Raw genomic sequence first — 17,289 nt, 5'->3', positions numbered from 1 at the left:
GGGGAGTAAGGGCGCCCTTCATTAACGAGGTGCGCCTGCTGCTTGCTGCACAGGGAGGAGAGGGGCGGGGTGGCGGGGGTTCTCTGGCTGTTTGGAGTAGTGCCTAATAACCAAATAAAAATAAATAAATAAAAACAAACAAACAGGGCTGTCAATGTTAACTCCGTCATCATGATTAACACAATTAAATTTTTTTAATGCAATTAATCCATCTGGAGCACAGAATGACTCAAAATTCCTGAAATGTCAACGCATTTTGGGCAGTTTGTCCAAAGTTTGTCCATTCTGAGCTCCAGATGGGTTGATTGCATTAAAAATTTGAATCAGGTTAATCGTAATGATGCTGTTAAGGCATTAACGTTGAAAGCCCTACAACAAACACAAAAACTGAAAACATTGTGATATAGATTTATAATTTGCACCGATGTGTTTTCAAAATTTTATCACACACATATAACCTAAAAGTGAGCGCGAGGGCCATCGGAGCGTCTGCTTGCTGCTGCTGCTCACACATCGCCTGTCAAAAGGGGAGGGGGCGTGCTGCTTCCAAATAACGATTCATAATATTGTAAATCCAAGTCCATTATGTATTAATTATTTTCCTGGGTTGTGTGAAATCCCAGAAAAAAAAAACTCTATACAACCCGAATCTGTGCATTAAGGTGTAGGTCTATTTATGCTGTGGGGTTGGGTGTTGATAGTGGAGTGCAAAATTACTAATGGAAGATGGAGAAGAAAAGGTCAAATTTGCCATCAGGTCCTCAGTTTAGAAAAAAAAGAGAAAAGAAGAAGAGGAGAAATGAGCAAAAGATACACGTAAGCAGATGTGTCTTTGGATAATGGCAGGTTATGTATTCTGAAACAAGATAACATTTATAGGGATTCGGAAAACTTCTGTTTACCTTTGTTAGCTACTTGGCTATGATAGTAAACAGTAGACAGACAGTACACACTGATGTGGCTTATTGAATCTTTTGGACTGTTTTCAGCACAATATTAATTAGCCATTAATTGGAAGAGCTGTATTGTTGATTTGTCTGCTATTCTCAGTGTGTGACGAATTATAATGACAGTTTGTTAACCACTTGCATACTCTCTCTCTCTCTCTCTCTCTGTCTTTCACTATATATTTATATGGTTAAATTCAATTCAGTATGGTTCTGACAACAGTTTTCACAATAAAATATGTTAATGTAATCCTTAATATGTTTGATGTGTGTGAGTGTGTGTCCGGGGGGTGGGGGGAGTGTTCGCCTAGGACACCAAACAGGCTCGGACCGCCCCTGAGTATGGGTTAACTCATGAACCTCATAGACAAGTAGCTCGTTCTCTAAAACCTCTGAACACAATCTTATTTTTAAAAGCACAGATTGCAAGCTATAGTCATTAACTTTGCCTTATTTTTGATGAAATATAATTGCAAAATTATTCTTTACTCCATTACTTTTAAATGTTAAATTCCCTAGCTTGACATATGGCAATGATTCCTATCCCCAAACCCACTGGCATCCCTGAATGAGAGTAATTACATCATCAAGCATATAAATGGACACATTTAGCTTTCTTTTTTTCTTACCCTTGTCAAGAATATGACCCAATTCAAGTATCCAATCACAACCCAGTGAAAATCTCCTGAGCCAATAGGATGCCTGGTGACACCCACCTGCATGCATAATAATAAGAAGCTATAAAATAACATAAGGGGGGTGAACCTGCATAAGCTGCAGCTTGCTCAGTGTGCTTTGGAGATAACTTTGGCTCTCTGCAAACCTTCACCATGGTCGACGCCTTCTGTGCCACTTGGAAACTGATTGAAAGTGAGAATTTCGATGAGTATATGAAAGGACTTGGTAAGTAACAAACTTTCTTTTTTCTTTCTTTTTAAATACACAAATGCAATATTCTTTTGCACAAAAACGTTGTGATTAAAAATAGATGAAGGAGACTTGTAACCCAGGTATATTATCACCCCTGTCCTTTACTTAGGTGTTGGCTTTGCCACCAGGCAGGTTGGTAATGTGACCAAGCCGACTGTAATCATCAGCCAGGAGGGAGACAAGGTGGTGATCCGCACCCAGAGCACCTTCAAGAACACAGAGATCTCCTTCAAGCTGGGAGAGGAGTTTGATGAAACCACTGCTGATGACAGGAACTGCAAAGTGAGTTGACAATGAATGAATAAAAGAAAGATTTACAGCTTTTTGATTGTGGTCTGATTATCATTAAAAAAAATAAAATGTATTTCAAAGTACAAGAAAGCAAAATCCAAATTGTATGTTCACTGTGGTGATTAAATGCAAATTCAATCATTTTACACTCGTGTCAGTGGTTGGGTTCAACTTTTACCTGGACTTTAAATTAAATATTTCTTCAAATCATTTATAAATTGCATTATTTCTCCACTTCTCATGCAAAATGCATTCCCTTCTTTTCGTCTTTTCAGTCCACAGTGACTCTGGAGGGAGACAAGCTGGTCCACGTCCAGAAGTGGGACGGCAAAGAGACCAAGTTTGTCAGAGAAATCAAGGACGACAAGATGGTCATGGTAAGACAACCTTAATCTATATATATATATGAACATTTGCTGTATATAGACTTTCTATACATTTTGGGAGCACTTTTGGAGACAGACAAACAACATGGTTTTTTTTATAATGCAATTCCTTGAATTAAATGATTGTCAGTTGCTTTCTGAGCCTAATAAGCTTTGTAACAACATAAAATTGATTTTGATGATTTTATGCAGTAGATGAGGTCCAGTAGATCAGTCCAACCAAGACTGATTTACAATTGGTCTGGAATTTTCCTATAACAATTATATGATGATTTGCTGATTTAGCAAATGAGGATTCTTTTATATATATTTAATTAAGTAAACTTGAGAATCATACTTTCTGTCCTCTCTCCTGTGCAGAATCTGACCTTCGAAGACATCCACGCAGTGCGCACCTATGAGAAGGCATGAGTGCTCTGAGTGACAGCCTCCCAAAACTGTCCAAGAAGTGATGGGTTTATAAATATTGTTGACTGTATGCTTCTCTTTGCACTTCATCCTCCTCCATATGTAAAAGCAAGCTGCAAGCTGCACAAATTTTGTAAGTTTTTTTATATGAATACATTTCTGTCATGATGGATGGATCATCTTTGCAACCCTGTGCGGAAATACAAAATAAAAAAGGGAAAAAAAAGAATTTATTATTTGCCTCTTGCTTGATGTAGTGATATGGTGTTAAACTGAACAGCTGAACAGAATCTAAGAGACAGGCGAAGGGAAAGCATAACGTACACAAGATAATTGACTATCAAATTAAAACAGGAAGTGACTAACAAAGAAACCACGACTAAGACATACAAACTCGACAAAACAAACAGGGAGACCAAACATCCCCCGAGACCAGACACGACTGGAGAGGCAGAAAGGGAACTAACATGCTCAAACAAGAAACAAAGAACTAGAAATATAGATAACCAAACCTCAGAGGCACTAGAAATACAAAACTCTAGACAAATAATATGAAGCTTGAACAAACTTATTCCTTAAATTAAAAACCATGAATCATTAGTCCACAGCAAAAACTCAAAACACTGGATCGAAGACCCAGGACCATGATAACCTTAATCTCTCAGACAACTTTGCTCCATGCTTTAGATGTGATCACATATTTGATTCACTTAGCTCTCGTGGTTTTAATTACCAAGTACTTTTAGGTATTGAAGAGCAGTCAGTCTTTCCAGCAATTGTTCTTCTCCTCCTGCTATGAATCAGCAAATCAAGGTAATCAGTGTTCACTGAAATACTTTAAAATAAAGAAATAGTCTCTGTTTAATCTGTTCACAGGAACATCTCTATGCAGAGCAAAGAGAGAGAGAGAGAGAGAGAGAGCTAATTCTAGTGGTAAAAGCATTTCTATGAAAGAAATCAGTATTTCTATCATAATGTATTAGATCGGTTTACGACTGTGATTAAACCCCACCTGGTGCATCAGGAAATAACGTCTGAAAGCAAACTGTACCTTCAGCAGGAAACGCAGCCACAGTTAGAGATTATTCATAGATACATCCCTGATGGGACTTGATAGAGACAAAAAAAAGTATGCAAAACAGATATCACTTAGGGGAAATGTGAAGAAGTGCTGTGTGGTTACTTTGGAATAACTGACCTTTAAATCCAAAAAAGCCATATCCTGTAACTCACAATGCTGGGAGTAAATCATACAAGTATAACTAGATTTTATTTATTTATATTAATTATGTGAGGTTAATGTTTATTCAATTACACTGATTCAGTGAATTGTTTGAATGATTTAAAGTAGCTACAGGTCAGAAAAAAAGAAAAAGCTTGATAGTACAGATTATACTTTATAGATGAAAGGCATCACTGCAAACATGCAGAGACAAGTGGGGTTTTAATTATTCTAAAAAAATAGCTGTTTGATGACCTTTCATATTATATGTTTGTACGTGGCTCTAACATCAAATAGGACTTGAATCTAACTCAGACCAATTTGTCTTGCCCATTTTTTCTGCGTCTGTTGTTGACTGAGTAGAATACTGGTGTCTGCATACAATGTGCAGATGGGCCCTAAAAATTGGTAGTCATGTGTATGCTTTAGACAGCCCTTCGTGGTGGGGACAGTGGGTCCTGGCTTTGGGTAAGGTGATGTTCCAAAGTGTTGTCATTGTGGACCCCAAACCTACTTTTCCCCACCCTGTAGTTGAGTGTGGGGGATAAGGGTCCTTACTGGGCCAGTTGTTGGCTTTTTTCTTCTACAGATAGTCCTCTACCTCCTAGTCTTATTTATTCTAGTACTGGTGCAGCAGTTTGCGATTCAATGCACTTTTTATTTGTACACGTGCTCAATCCTTCTATTATATTTCTATTATATACTCTCTCCTATTTTATACCCCCCCCCCCACACACACACACCCTCTCTATTTAATCTTTCATTTTCTTCTCTGCTGCCTATAAGCTTTGACATTCTTATATTACACATGTAGTTTATTAATAGACAGCATAATGGAAATCAATAAATGAACAAATAGTAGAAAAAGGAAGTCGATAGTGATTAATACTAGAAGAATCTAACTCGTTAAATAAGGCCAAAGCAGCAAAATCACATCATAAAATAAGAAAATTGCATTGGAAAATCTAATTAGATGCACTGTTCTCTAGATTCAGGCTATACGAACCATAAAAAAAGAATTAGTCTACATCCTGCAGGGGTTAGACAGGCTATTATAGATATTACTTTAGCTATTGTTGCAAGGTCAGTTTTATGAGTTTTTGTATAATTAGCCCAAATATTTAATATTTTATACGCTCTTCATCTTTTTAGAAAATGCAGGGGCGGATCTAGAAGGGTGGTAAGTGCCACCCTAAAATGATCCCTTGCCACCCCAAGTGCCACCCCAGTTTTGCATATGACAGTGTTGTTTATTAAAATAAGATAGCATTAACAGTATGAGCGTAGTTACAGTCAACAGTGAATATAAATGCTAAAACTGAATATATTGCATAGTATCCCCCCACCACCACCACCATTAACAAATGGTTCAGCCCATAGCAGCACCGGATTTTTTCTTGTTTTCAGTAGCAAGCGATGCTTATGATTGTGCCAGAGCACATTTTGAACAACACCATGGGAATTTTGGATTTTACACACGTGGGTGGATGTTACACTCTGGAAATGGAATGAAGGTGAGTTTTCTGAACCCTCTGTGGTCCACCAACACGCTGCACCTCTAAATCACATGACTATTTTAAGCTGACATAGCAACAAGCTGCAGCCACTCTGAGTCTCTATTTCAGCCCACATTGAAAGTTCGGACTTCAAAGTTTTTAAATTTTAATTACAGGCCAGTAAATCCAGAGTTATGATAATATATATAAGCCATGCTTTTTTCTAAATACTGGCGTCACATTTTTGTGTGTGTGTGTGTGTTTTAAGCCTTTTGTAAGGACAGCGCGAAAACAGTAAAGAAAGGAAAAAAAGCCACCTCTTTCCTATCGGTGGAAAAATGTACCATGTCGACCAATTAAAAAAAAGTCAACACGTGGGATTTGGTTGTTTAGGAAGAGGGAAAAGTTTTAGGAGTGACGGTAACGGCAGCAAGACAGAGCAAGCGAGTGAGAGAGAGAGAGAGAGTTTTTAGATGTGGGAGATTTGTGACATTTAGTGTGGAGTGTATACTTAGTGTGTTGTGTTGTCTTGTGTAGTTGTTCTGTTGTGTAGTCGTTGTTTTGTTTTGTGTGTCACTGAGGGCACTAATGAATGTCACAAAGGCACATTTGCAATGTAAACACTGTCACTAAGTAGAAAACCAGCGGAGTGATACACCTCCTGCTGTCAGGCCTGTAGGTTTATCCCTGTGCTGTTCTCCTCTGTCTTTTGGTGAACAAACTTTTTTTTTTACTGGCACACATCATTTGTGGGGCATCTTATTGCAACACCTGATTGTTCTCTCACTTTAGTTTTAGTAATGTTTTTAAATGGTTGTACAAAATGGGAAAAAACGGCAGGTGTATTGGCTGCATTTTTAGATAAATAGTTGTATATGTTTACAAAATGTACAATTTATATTTGCATTTCAAGTTATAAAAATTGACTCAACATGTCTGTGTTTTTTTTACAGTAAAAAAAATACTACTAGGATTTTAAGTTCTCTGTGTGATTTCAGATCAGTAATACTAATGCAGTATGTCAGTGAAAAAACAAAACAACTAAATTCAGTTGAGCTGAAAAGAATGATACCAAACAAGGCAAGGGGGAAAAATAAAATGAAACAATTTGAGGGTGAAATACAAACGTAAACTCAAAAGGAGTCAAAAGTGGCCGGTTGTATTTCAGACCTCAGAGGGTTAATCCAACAAATCATGAAAAATTAGGTTTCAATTTTTGTTCAAGACAGTGCAGATTTCTGACATTTTGTGTAATTTAAGCATGTAACAATGATTTTTTTCTAACAAAAAGCAGTGGGAAACTTAATTTAGACTTGTGTTTGTAAATGAACCGTCCCATGTTGTGTAGCTTTCTGGATTTTATATTTATTGGGCTACATATTTAATATACAGGCTATACAGTACATAAGATCAAAACTCACATGTTTTGTGTAACTAAAGTGTATAATTATGTGAGCTACAGACAATAATTAAGTTATAGACAATATTTATATGAAAAACGTGTATACTTACTGCATTTGAATTATTTTAACCACATGTAACCACCTGCATAGGTGTTTGAAAAAAAAAAGGCTTTGATTTTGCCACCCCATTTGATGTCTTTGCCACCCTCATGCCACCCTAAGAAAATTTCTCTAGATTCGCCCCTGAGTAAATGTACTTACATAACTATACAAGGACAAATCCTCCAGGAACTTGACTTTCATTTTCATAAGTTCCTTCCCCTGCGTCTTAAAACACGGAAGTCACGTGACCATTCAGTCGCTTTGCTTCCTGTTTACTTCGGGATAGGGGCAGTAACATCTGACAGCTAGCTTGTGTATATAAGCTATGTGTTTCCCGGTGCCGTCGGTTTTAACGCTCTGAAGATGTTGCGTTTGTGTTTTCTGCTGCTGTGTTACAGCGCGGCTCCGCTTACTGCGGCACCGACTGGAAGACGTTACCTGGCGAGCACAGGTGAGCGAGAGCCCCGAAAACCTCCACCGTTAGCGACTTTGCACTATTTATATCTTGTGTTACTCTCCAGGGACTCAAAAACGTATAGTCCTCTGAACTGTGCAACGCACAGCTTTTTTCTCTCTGATAGAATTCATGCAACAAAATAGAAAACATGAAATATAAAGGTGGGAATTTTCTTATCTTTCATTTAGACACAAGACATGGTGGGTTTGAATTTAGGGTGAATATTTGCAGTTAAAGTTATATATTATATATATTTGGTGAAAACTTTACAATTGAAGACTGCTATTAAGTTAATATACAGTATATATAAGCCTTGTAACTATGACCTCAGATACATTGAGCTCACAAATCAAAATAAAATAGTCACTGACGCTGACAGGGAAAGAAATGCTAGTCTGTAATTCTAGTATTGGATGGGCTTATTATTCTTCTCAATTAAATCAAGTGGTTTAAATTATTTTTTGCATTTACATTTTCATAAAAAAATAAAATAAAATAACTTTAAAAATCAAACAGATTTTTAATTTGGTTCCATTCTAATTTCTGTTTTTGTCATTCACAATCACTTCATCTGTCCAGGGAGGTTTTGGCACATCACAGACCTCCACCTGGACCCCTCCTACCACCTGACCCCAGACCCCAAGAAGGTTTGTTATTCCTCCAAAGGAGTTCCTGCCACCAATCCCGGCCTGTATGGAGACTTCCTGTGCGACTCACCTTTCCGCCTCATTGAGTCCGCCTTCACTAACATGGCATCGCTCACACAGCCAGAGGACTTCATCATTTGGACTGGGTTGGTACTCTGATGAGGGAGAGAGAGTCTTTATTTTAGCTTTAAAAGGCTTTGCTGTGTTGCCTTCATGCAAATTGTGGGTTAACACAGATTCTTTTTTTTCAGACTTGTGATTTACAGATTATAGAAACCATAGAAGTGTTTTTGGATTGGTTTCACATCCCCATCCTACAGTGCAGCAACAGTCATGTACTTCTGTGTGAAAGTATGTGATCTGTACTTTTTGGGCTAAAAGATTGAGGATGTTTGTTAGAAGAATTTTTTTACTGTTATATTAGTAATAGTAAAAACAGAGACGTTCGAGGTAGATCACAATTTTATATGGCCCATATTTTCTTTCTCAGATGTTGTAACAGCTCGTGTATATAGTGCCATTACCAATTCAAGATTTCAGTTCATCCCATATCTTGATTCATTTTCAAATAGTTGCAAAACTAAAGACATTTTTAGCTTCAGCTGTTCTTGACACATAAAATTAAGACTGATTATAACATTTTACTACTTAACATTACCGTAAGTTTAGTTCAGAGTATCTAAGAGTATGAAGACAACAGTACTCTCTTTATGGAAACTCAGACTCAGGGAAAAATATATTTGATCATATTTATATAGAAATCTTTCTATAATTGTAAAATGTGAATTTTAGAGCGTTACTGCAGTCTGTTTATTCATCAAAATCACCCAGTGTATCAACCTTGATATATTCAGTTTGCAGCGTGCTCGCAGATACTGAGTTTCATGTAATTATACATTTAAAACACTCCGCTTGTGAACAATCTCTTTTAAAGCCACAGCTTTGGAAACCCCAACAAAAAGTGGTGGTGGTGTCATGTTAGAACTACATGTTCTTAACAGTAAGTTAGTCTTCACCTCTTATATAGTTAGGAGCTCGAGGCTACAGGAACCATTTCCAGTTTAACCACTAGTTCCAGTCAACACAGTCGATTATCAGTCCTGTTCCTCAAACCTGATATGTTTTTATGACACATTGCAAAACAGTGACAAATTTGTGACAGTAAACCCTTTTGCACAACTCAGCCATGCTCAGGGATTTTCCTGTCCCAAATATATATAGAAATTAGTTAAAACGAATCAGAACTATTAAATAGGATTGATAATAGTATTGATATCATTAAAATCATATCGGTTGTTCATATCAGTTACATGAAGTTCGAGGCTAAGTTTGATAAACATTCTGCCGAGATCTGTTTGTCCTTTTTTTTCTCTAAAGTCACATCATGCTAAGTTGTACACCATCAGAATTAATAGAGATTTTAATGTTTAAGCTTATTTTTTTAATCTTCTTTGACTTGTCACCAGTACCTAGTAGTGGTTTGGAGAGTTAAAGAGGTGACATCATTATGTTTGTGATTAGTTCAGAATTTCCATTGTCAAAAGTTTTTCTGTAAGAAATACACCAACCATAGATGCCTTCATGCGACTCAACAGGAAAAGTATCACTTCCTGAGATGTTATCTGGCTCACATCTCATTAGAAAAACCCACAATTTGTTTTCCTTTTGTGGGTTTTTTTGTGAGCACCACATGGGCCTCATCCATCACGTGATCAGAATAGAGTGCTGTGAAAAGTGTTTGCCCTCTTCCTGATTTTATTTTTGGCGCATTTGTCACATTAGACACAAATAACCTGAGTAAACACAAAATGCAGTTTTTTAAATGATGATTTCATTAATTAAGGGAAACAAAGATGACCTAATAACTGGTTATGCCTTTACTGCAAGAACTGCAGTCAGATGTTTGTCATAAGTGGCAATAAGCCTTTCACATCACAGAGGAGGAATTTTGGCCCTCCCCGCTTTGCAGAATTGTTTTAATTCAGGTATATTGGAGCAAAAAAAAAAAAAAAAAAAAAAAAGGTATATTGGAGCGTTTCCAGGTGTGAAAACAGAAACATGGCAATTACTTTTTAATAGATGTTTAATGAAGTTTGATTGTCACTTGAGCTAAAATGCTGAATCTTACAATTTTATTTTCTCATGAATAAATAAATAAGTGCAATTATTTCAGAGTGCCTACTGAAATAGTACTGAATAAAATCATGCAATCCCAGTCAAGCACTGAAGCTCCAGGTCTGAGAGATGAGCAGAAGTTATCTACTCACTGTGAAAAGTAGCATTAAAGGGAGCTCTGCATGCTTTATAAGAGGTTAAAATAATTAGAGTGAACCAATGTTCACTACACTGCGATAGTGACACAGGATAAGTAAGCGTAGTTGTAAGCGTCAGTGTCAGCAGAATTGCACTCATGCACCTTTTTAATAATCTGCAGCTAATCAGCTAAGCCAGGAATTCATAGGCTTATTAAACGTGCTTAAGAGAACGGCTTGGCACTTAAAACTTAAAAAGACTCCCTGGGGTGGAGGATTAAGTTACTGTGCAAGCAGATTTGTGCTTTATGCTGTTGTTATTGGGCTTTGCAGCACAAGTTTGCCATTTCACTTAATGGGGAATCCATTGTACAGAGGAATTTACAACATGTTTGCAATATTGGACAAGCCAAGCATGCTTGGAACATATTCCAATGTTATGTAGAGGGAATTTAGTCCTGTTAGGAAGTTGGTGGGTTTTCCAGATTTCTGCTGAAGAAATGATGACTGAGCTGCTCCCAGTGACTTTAACTCACTGCAGTTACTGTTCTCACATTTTAATCTTCATTACTGAAGCATTTTATTGTAATAAGCCAAAACAACACAAGCCATGTTGTTTTTTAATAACAGACAAATACTGAATTGTTTTCTCCACCTTAATTTTTCCTTTTTGAGGAGTTCTAATATCATAGTTTTGTCACTGCTGTCAGGAAAACTGTACGATTAGAAATAGATAACGTCAGTAGACAGTAGATTAAGACTAAATCAGTAGGAAATCAATGACCTGATCTCATTTTAAATATTCTGCTATCATGACTGATCATTCAGTTGCTCTGTATTTTTTTTAAGTAGCATTTTAAAAAAAGTTAAAAAGCAAAGGTTGATCACCATTCATTCAGATAATTTAAGCAACCAAATGTTGGGATCACCATGTGTCTAGATGTCTTATTTTACTTTGTCTGCATTTCACTGCAAATAAAGTGAAATAACTGGATTTTATTTTCCCCTTTCAGTGACAGCCCACCTCACGTCCCTCCAGATGAGCTCTCTACAGACATAGTCATCCAGGTCATCAGTAACATGACCCAGACCATCAGACAGCACTTCCCCAACCTGACAGTCTACCCTGCAGTTGGAAATCATGACTACTGGCCTCAGGTGACTTTATACAAGTAGACAGCAAGCAGTATCTCAAGCTTTACACGGAGAGCAGTGATGATTTTTGCTCCACTAATGTTCGTCTGATGCATCAGGTTCTGGGGATAAAATGAAAGTGTAACTTAAAAATGAGTTGCTGTATGAAGCATTTTAGTTTATGCTCCCATTTTTTTTGCAGAAGTAAATGAGGGAAGTTTTCTTATACAGACTATGAGCATGCTTTAACTCATTTATGTGGTTGGGTAACATCCATCAGTATTTTCAGTTTTCAAGGGTTTATTTTACAATAAGGCTCCATTTAATTTAACAGAAACACTGTGGTACAAGAATTACATGCATATAGCCCCAGTAATAACAGTGGGTGATACCAGCTGACGTATATGTGAGATGTCAGGTTGCATTTCACATTTTTAATAACCTACTTTTGGAATAACAATGTATCATTGCTCATCATTGTTCTTAGGACCAGATGCCAACCTCCACTAATGCCATCTACAAAGCTGCTGCCCAGTTCTGGAAACTCTGGCTGCATGATGACGCTCTGCTAACACTCTCACAAGGTACATCAGTCACCACATGTCAGACCAACAAATTCAAAACTTTTCTCTGCATTTTAAAGCTTCAACTCTTACTGCTGTACATTTAATGTAGCCTGACTTCTAAATGGGTAGGTACAGGGTATATATCAGCCCAAACTTCTGAGAACTGTAAAGTTCCCACATGAAGAAATGAGGAAGTTAGAAAACCACTGACCTTTGGCATGTGCTGATGAATACCCTTTGATCCAGCAAGTGTTGCAATTCAGGAAGTTAATGTAAAGTGCAACACGGTGTATGTAAAGGTTTGATGATGAATCAGTCAAGCTTTTTTGGGTAATTGCTCAGAAAATGTGAATGTAGTGGACTTCTCTCAAGCAAACCTTTGTTTGATTTGTGAAACAATCTGTGCAGTGAGCATGTGCAGTTGATTCTGTAAAACTGGAATAAAGCCATGCATAAAGCATGTTTTTCAAAAGCTCAGTGTGTGGCATGACGTTAGGTGTAGCCTTCATTTTGTTCCTTGTTCTGTTTTTGCAGGTGGTTTCTATTCACAGCTTGCTAAGCCTGGTTTGCGGGTTGTTAGTCTCAATACGATCCTTTACTATAGTCCCAATAATGTCACACAGAACATGACAGACCCTGCGGGGCAGTTTGAGTGGCTGGAAAAAACTTTGGAGAAAGCTGCTGAGAATCGCGAAAAGGTTTACAAGTTTCTACTGCAAACATTTTTTTGTCATATTAATCACCATAGTGATCATCATATTGATCTATATGAAAGATGCCGGATGGTTAAATATATCTGTGGTTAAATATGCCTTACTTTTCTCTGTAGGTGTACATCATAGGCCATGTGCCAGTCGGGTTCCTGCCCTTTGCCAGAAACATCACAGCTATAAGAGAGAACTATAACGAGAGGCTGGTCACCATCTTTAGGAAGTACAGTCATGTGATTGCAGGACATTTCTACGGACACACTCACAGAGACAGCATCATGGTGCTGCTGGACAAACAAGGTGTGAGAAAATATCAATCAGTTTCTTTAATAATGGAGTTTAATATGTTTCTTCCAAGTGCGGTATCACCTTTTTGTTTTTAAGCACTTGTCATTTTTAAAAATGTATCGCAAACCAGTTGTGAGCAAGCAAACTTCCTCTCTAGATAAAACGTGAAAAGACAGACAATCTGCTAACTTCCTTAATTAAGGAAAGGAATCACCGAAATTTTCTTATTTTGTTTTTCTCTTTTCTCTTTTTCTGTAGGTCAACCTGTGAATTCTCTATTTGTGTCACCGGCTGTTACACCGATCAAAAATCTTGCGGAGCTCTACTCCAATAACCCATCTTTCCGCATGTACTTGTACAACAACAAGGATTACACTATGCTGGTAAGGAGCTCTGGTCCTACTATCTGCTCATAACTCAATATCTTATTATTGTTCAGATTAAGCAAATGCCTTGGTTTTTAAAATGGTTTAAATATAAAACGAGCAAAGACGTATGCAAACATCTTTATGTGATAAAAGATTGTTGTGCACATTATTACAAAATCATGGCAGTTAGTCACCCATGAAAGTGTGGTTTAGTGATGTTTAGTAATGATGGATGTGGTAAAACTTATAGAAGGGTTGGGCCACCATCAGTTTAACTGCCAGAAATGCTGCTGATATATATTCAATAAATATACATTATTTGCAGACCAACCAAGGTTCATCTTGGACCTTAGATTTTTTTTATTGGCGTTCTAGTCATTAAATAAATGTGCAAAGACGTTTGGAGGTTTTAAAACAAAGAACAGGAAAAGGCCGTCAGCAGTCAGAAAAAACAAAGTATTCTGTCACTGCATATTGTAGCAATAACATTTCCCATTCATATAATTAAAAAAAGCCATAGTGTAAACCACAGGTGTCGAACTCCAGGCCTCGAGGGCCGGTGTCCTGCATGTTTTAGATGTGTCCTTGATCCAACACAGCTGATTTAAATGGCTAAATTATCACCTCAACATGTCTTGAAGTTCTCCAGAAGCCTGTTAATGAACTAATAATTTGATTCAGGTGTGTTGAAACATGGTGATATCTAAAACCTGCGGGACACCGGCCCTCGAGGCCTGGAGTTCGACACCCCTGGTGTAAACCATTAAAGGCAAAAAACAAAAATGTCCATCTGATATTCTGGAAACCATCAACTGAACACCTAAAGGCAGCGGTAACAATCGTAAAATCATTTGTTACATGAGCAATACATCTCTTAAACTAACAGATTGGCTGTGACAGGTTGGACAGATCAGTGGTACAGTTGGGAAAAGGACTTGCTATTTTGGGGACCAGTGAAATCCCGGGGAGTTTCACAATTAAAGCATAAAAACTTAAAAGGAAAGAGTGTAGGAATGCAAAAGAAAGCTGAAAACTGTTCAAGCTGGAAAGCAGATGACAAATTTAGGTCAAACTACAAAAGTCCCGCGCTCCAACACCTACTCTAACTTTTATCTCATTGCTCAAAAACAGAAGCCGAAGTCCTTCTTAATGATTTATCACGGTGTCAATCAGCACACAAAAAACTGTTTGTGGCATTCAAAAAGACTCAAAGACTTTTTTCTTTCTTCTCTTTCGCTCCCTTTTTTGGTGCCTTTCTCTTTCTCTCTGAAGGATATCTGGCAGTACTATTTGAATCTGACGGAAGCCAATGAGAAACAAAGATCAGACTGGACGCTTGAATATATCATGACTGAGGCTTTTGGACTGACTGACCTGCAGCCGCAAAGTTTACTCCAGCTGGGCCTGAGTTTTATGCTGCCGCAGACAAAAAGCTTTGATAAGTATTTTAACCACTTCATGGTCAGCTACAACGACAGCATCATCTGTGATGGAATATGTAAGGTCAGCCAGGTGTGTTCTGTGCTCTTTCTGGACCAGCTGTCCTACTCCAGATGTGTAACGGGAGATGAACGGACATCCACATGAAGGGTCTTTGAGTGATTTTTCTCAGGAGCCAATAAGACTTCAGTGTTTTTATGATTTCAGACATATTATATTTAAAAAAAAAAAAAAAGGGGAAATTCAGTGCACTGATTAAAGTCATAGTATAGCATATTTTAAATGATTTATCAATATTGAATTTTGATAATAATATTCTGAAGTATTACATTTTGCAAACTAGATGAATGAAGTCAGAAAAAGGGAAGCACCATATAATGCCTATGCTGCTTAACATATATTTATATATTTCCCTAAAGAAATGCAGGGATAACTTTTTTTTAGGGATATTTTTTTCACCTATTTAATTGTATAAATCTGCAAACATATGCAGATGGGGTCAGGACCAAAAGGTGATAGTAGATAAATGACTGACAATACAGAAAATACAGTCATTCATACATAATGATGATACTGAATTGCTGGTGTCTCATGTCTGTAGTCTCTAAGAACAAAAAAACCCCTCAAACTCGTCTGTGTGTTTATTCTGAGAGGGTGGAGGACGTTAATTGTAGCTCCTAGCTCCATCATGCAAGTTTATTCCATGTAGTCCTTGCACTAATCGATTACAGCCAAACTTTGGATTAAATGCTGCCAAATGTCACCCATCACTTGAGTTTATTGTGTTGATTAATCATGCATACTTGAAATATTTCAGAGGAAAATTTAAATGAAATCCTTTAGATCTAAAGAAGGACAGCTCTGCTGTAAATGAGGAAAAAGATTCAGCTGTAGTCTTATGGAGATGTAAATCCAGCTTTTGTTGGCTTACGTTTATATTCTTCTATTAGCTACAACTGATTAGTCAAATCTGGTTTTGATGTATATGTTAGTGTACCAGGTCACCAAAAAAAACTTTAATTGCATAAACTATACAAATTGCTCCATACAGGAACATTAAAGACATTCAGTTTAGTCACAACTTTCATTAATAAAATCACAAGATTAACATAAGATTTAAAAGTTTGAAAATTATGTTTTTTTTGGGGTTTTTTAAATTTATTTTGTTAAACTTTTTGATTGTCTGACAAATTCTGACTATACAAGACTAAACCTGTCACATTATCCATTCCTTAATGTTGCATAAACCAGGAGTTTATTCTTCTATTGAAACGCATGCTTTAAATTTAATACCCTTAAAAGAACACCGAATTATAAAACATGTACAGTAAAAATGTACTGTAAGAGAAATGTATCTACCCTGGGTAAAATGCGCATGAATGATGGCATGTTGAGCTGCTGCTTCAGAATGGAATAGCACCAGATGACTTGTCTTGTTACATGTAAGAGAAAATCTTGATTTCCTTTTAATGATTATTTTTCTATTAAATAAAACCCTTTATTCAAAAGTTCCATTGACTCTATTGTCCTTGTTTTCACAGGCAGGTTAATAGAGTACTAGCTGTTGCAGTTAATGAAATAAAAAAGAAGCTGAGCTGCAACTTTTAAGAGTGGCTAACTTGAAAGTGACACTTAAACTTGTGCTGGCTAGTTCATCTCTGCAGGAGGGGCGCAGGAACGACGGCTAAGCCCGGATGACCTTCATACTCCCTCCCACCATTAGCCCATGATTTTATTCTTCTCTTGTTCAAACTTTCCAGAAACTCCTCTTGTTTCTCAGCCTCCACTTCAAGCATTTGCCCCTCTCTTCTTCTCACCACCCTCCCAACTCTTTTGTCCCTTTTCCTCCCTCCTCCAATGTTGATTACACCTCTGCTAAAGATTCACAGCACTTTTTTTTTCAATCTGGGTTTTTCCTGGCTCAGATTGAGCCTTTGAGAGTAGACTACAATCAGTCTGTATACAATAAAAACAATGACTCTGTGTTACCTTATTTCACAGTAACATTTTTGAACTCCTGAGTAACTTTTTTAAGCTCCTCATAATTTCTCTTATATTCTGTCCGGAGTTTAGAAAATATTCTTGGGCAGTGAATGTGTACTCTGTGTTATTGTTAAACCTTTCCCCCTCATGTGCCTCTTTGCCATTATTATTCCTGACCAACCCCTGCCTCCCCCCACTCAGTGCCTGACAGGACGTAACCGTGGAGACAGAGTTGGTGGAGAGCATGGCGATGGAGAGG

The 17,289-nt window shown here is 37.3% G+C and overlaps 2 protein-coding genes across 2 annotated transcripts; both read left to right on the top strand.

The window, feature by feature from the left end:
* The first annotated feature begins 1,719 nt into the window (after positions 1 to 1,719).
* LOC309689547 (fatty acid-binding protein, brain) lies at positions 1,720 to 3,203 on the top strand. Its single transcript, XM_082506065.1, has 4 exons — positions 1,720 to 1,850; positions 1,987 to 2,159; positions 2,444 to 2,545; positions 2,915 to 3,203. Exons 1-4 carry the CDS (start codon positions 1,778 to 1,780, stop codon positions 2,963 to 2,965), a joined length of 399 nt encoding a protein of 132 aa, XP_082362191.1. The 5' UTR covers positions 1,720 to 1,777; the 3' UTR covers positions 2,966 to 3,203.
* A 4,253-nt stretch (positions 3,204 to 7,456) lies between these two features.
* Positions 7,457 to 16,559, top strand: smpdl3a (sphingomyelin phosphodiesterase acid like 3A). The gene is made up of 8 exons (XM_082505239.1): positions 7,457 to 7,636; positions 8,222 to 8,435; positions 11,555 to 11,699; positions 12,163 to 12,259; positions 12,776 to 12,939; positions 13,071 to 13,251; positions 13,498 to 13,622; positions 14,880 to 16,559. The coding sequence occupies exons 1-8, from the start codon at positions 7,549 to 7,551 to the stop codon at positions 15,192 to 15,194; spliced, it is 1,329 nt and encodes a 442-aa protein (XP_082361365.1). The 5' UTR covers positions 7,457 to 7,548; the 3' UTR covers positions 15,195 to 16,559.
* Positions 16,560 to 17,289: the final 730 nt, after the last annotated feature.

Source organism: Aulonocara stuartgranti (genome assembly GCF_965226115.1).
Source record: "Aulonocara stuartgranti genome assembly, chromosome: 15".
Taxonomy (NCBI): Eukaryota; Metazoa; Chordata; class Actinopteri; order Cichliformes; family Cichlidae; genus Aulonocara; species Aulonocara stuartgranti.
The sequence above is the reverse complement of the archived record's forward strand: the minus strand, read 5'-3'. Positions and strand labels throughout refer to the sequence as shown.